A 1,270-nucleotide genomic window follows, 5' to 3' on the forward strand; every position below is an offset into this window, starting at 1 on the left:
CCCGACCCCTAACCATAATCCATATCCCCCCTGGACCCGCAGCAATCACGACACTTTTCACCGTTGGTCTTGGCTCTTCGCGTCTCACCCTGACGCGAGCGTCTCTCTCCGCGCTAAGAAGCGGGACACGGTGGCGGCGGGCACGGGCCAGGCCGCAACGCAACACGGGAGGGGCGACACAAGAGGGGCGACGGCAGCGGAGCGTGTGTTCAAGGCACATCAAGTTGGAGAGGGTGTCGATCTGCGCATCCTCGCTCCACTAGGAGCGAACGAAAGCGTGGGTGGCAATCATGCTGTCACCTGACGAATGCGGTTGTTGTCGGCATCCGCCACGTAGACGGTCATGCCGTCGGGCGACACCGCCACGCCGGACGGGAAATTGAAGCTCGCGGCGGTGCCCGTGCCGTCGGCGGAACCAACCGTCACAGAGCCTGCGAGCGTGGTGGTGACGCCGCCGGAGGTGTCGATCTTGCGGATGCGGTGGTTGGAGCTATCCGCCACGTAGACGGTCATGCCGTCGGGCGACACCGCCACGCCGTGAGGGTAGTAGAAGCTCGCGGCGGTGCCCGTGCCGTCGGCGAAGGTGCCCGTCCCAGAGCCGGCGAGCGTGGTGGTGACGCCGCCGGAGGTGTCGATCTTGCGGATGCGGTGGTTGTACATATCCGCCACGTAGACGGTCCCGCCCGACACCGCCACGCCGTTCGGGAAATTGAAGCTCGCGTCGGTGCCCGTGCCGTCGGCGAAGGTGTTCGTCCCAGAGCCGGCGAGCGTGGTGGTGGCGCCGCCGGAGGTGTCGATCTTGCGGATGCGGGAGTTGAAGTAATCCGCCACGTAGAGCGTCCCGCCGTCGGGCGACACCGCCACGCCGGCCGGGTAGTAGAAGCTCGCGGCGGTGCCCGTGCCGTCGGCGAAGGTGCCCGTCCCAGAGCCTGCGAGCGTGGTGGTGACGCCGCCGGAGGTGTCGATCTTGCGGATGCGGTGGTTGGAGCTATCCACCACGTAGACCGACATGCCGACCGGCGAGACCGCCACGCCGTTCGGGTTGTTGAAGTTCGCGTCTGTTGCCCGTGCCGTCGACCATGGTCGGCGTCTCCGACCCTGCGAGACTGGTGGAGATGCCGCCGCTCTATGCCTTCCTGCGAATGCACATTCTCGTTTTATCTCACGCGTAGACGCGCCATATGCAGGAGCACGACACCCTGGGTAAAGGCCAAGTGATTCCTGATCAGGTCGTGCAGCAGAACGGCGATATCGTCCGCCTCGCGCCGGG

General features: G+C 65.9%; 1 protein-coding gene across 1 annotated transcript; it reads right to left on the reverse strand.

The window, feature by feature from the left end:
• Positions 1 to 288: 288 nt before the first annotated feature.
• Positions 289 to 1,011, reverse strand: EMIHUDRAFT_213242 (hypothetical protein; the record flags this gene model as incomplete). Its single annotated transcript, XM_005765335.1, has 1 exon — positions 289 to 1,011. The coding sequence occupies one exon, from the start codon at positions 1,009 to 1,011 to the stop codon at positions 289 to 291; it is 723 nt and encodes a 240-aa protein (XP_005765392.1).
• Positions 1,012 to 1,270: the final 259 nt, after the last annotated feature.

This window comes from Emiliania huxleyi (genome assembly GCF_000372725.1).
Source record: "Emiliania huxleyi CCMP1516 unplaced genomic scaffold EMIHUscaffold_56, whole genome shotgun sequence".
In the NCBI taxonomy this organism is placed as follows: Eukaryota; Haptophyta; order Isochrysidales; family Noelaerhabdaceae; genus Emiliania; species Emiliania huxleyi.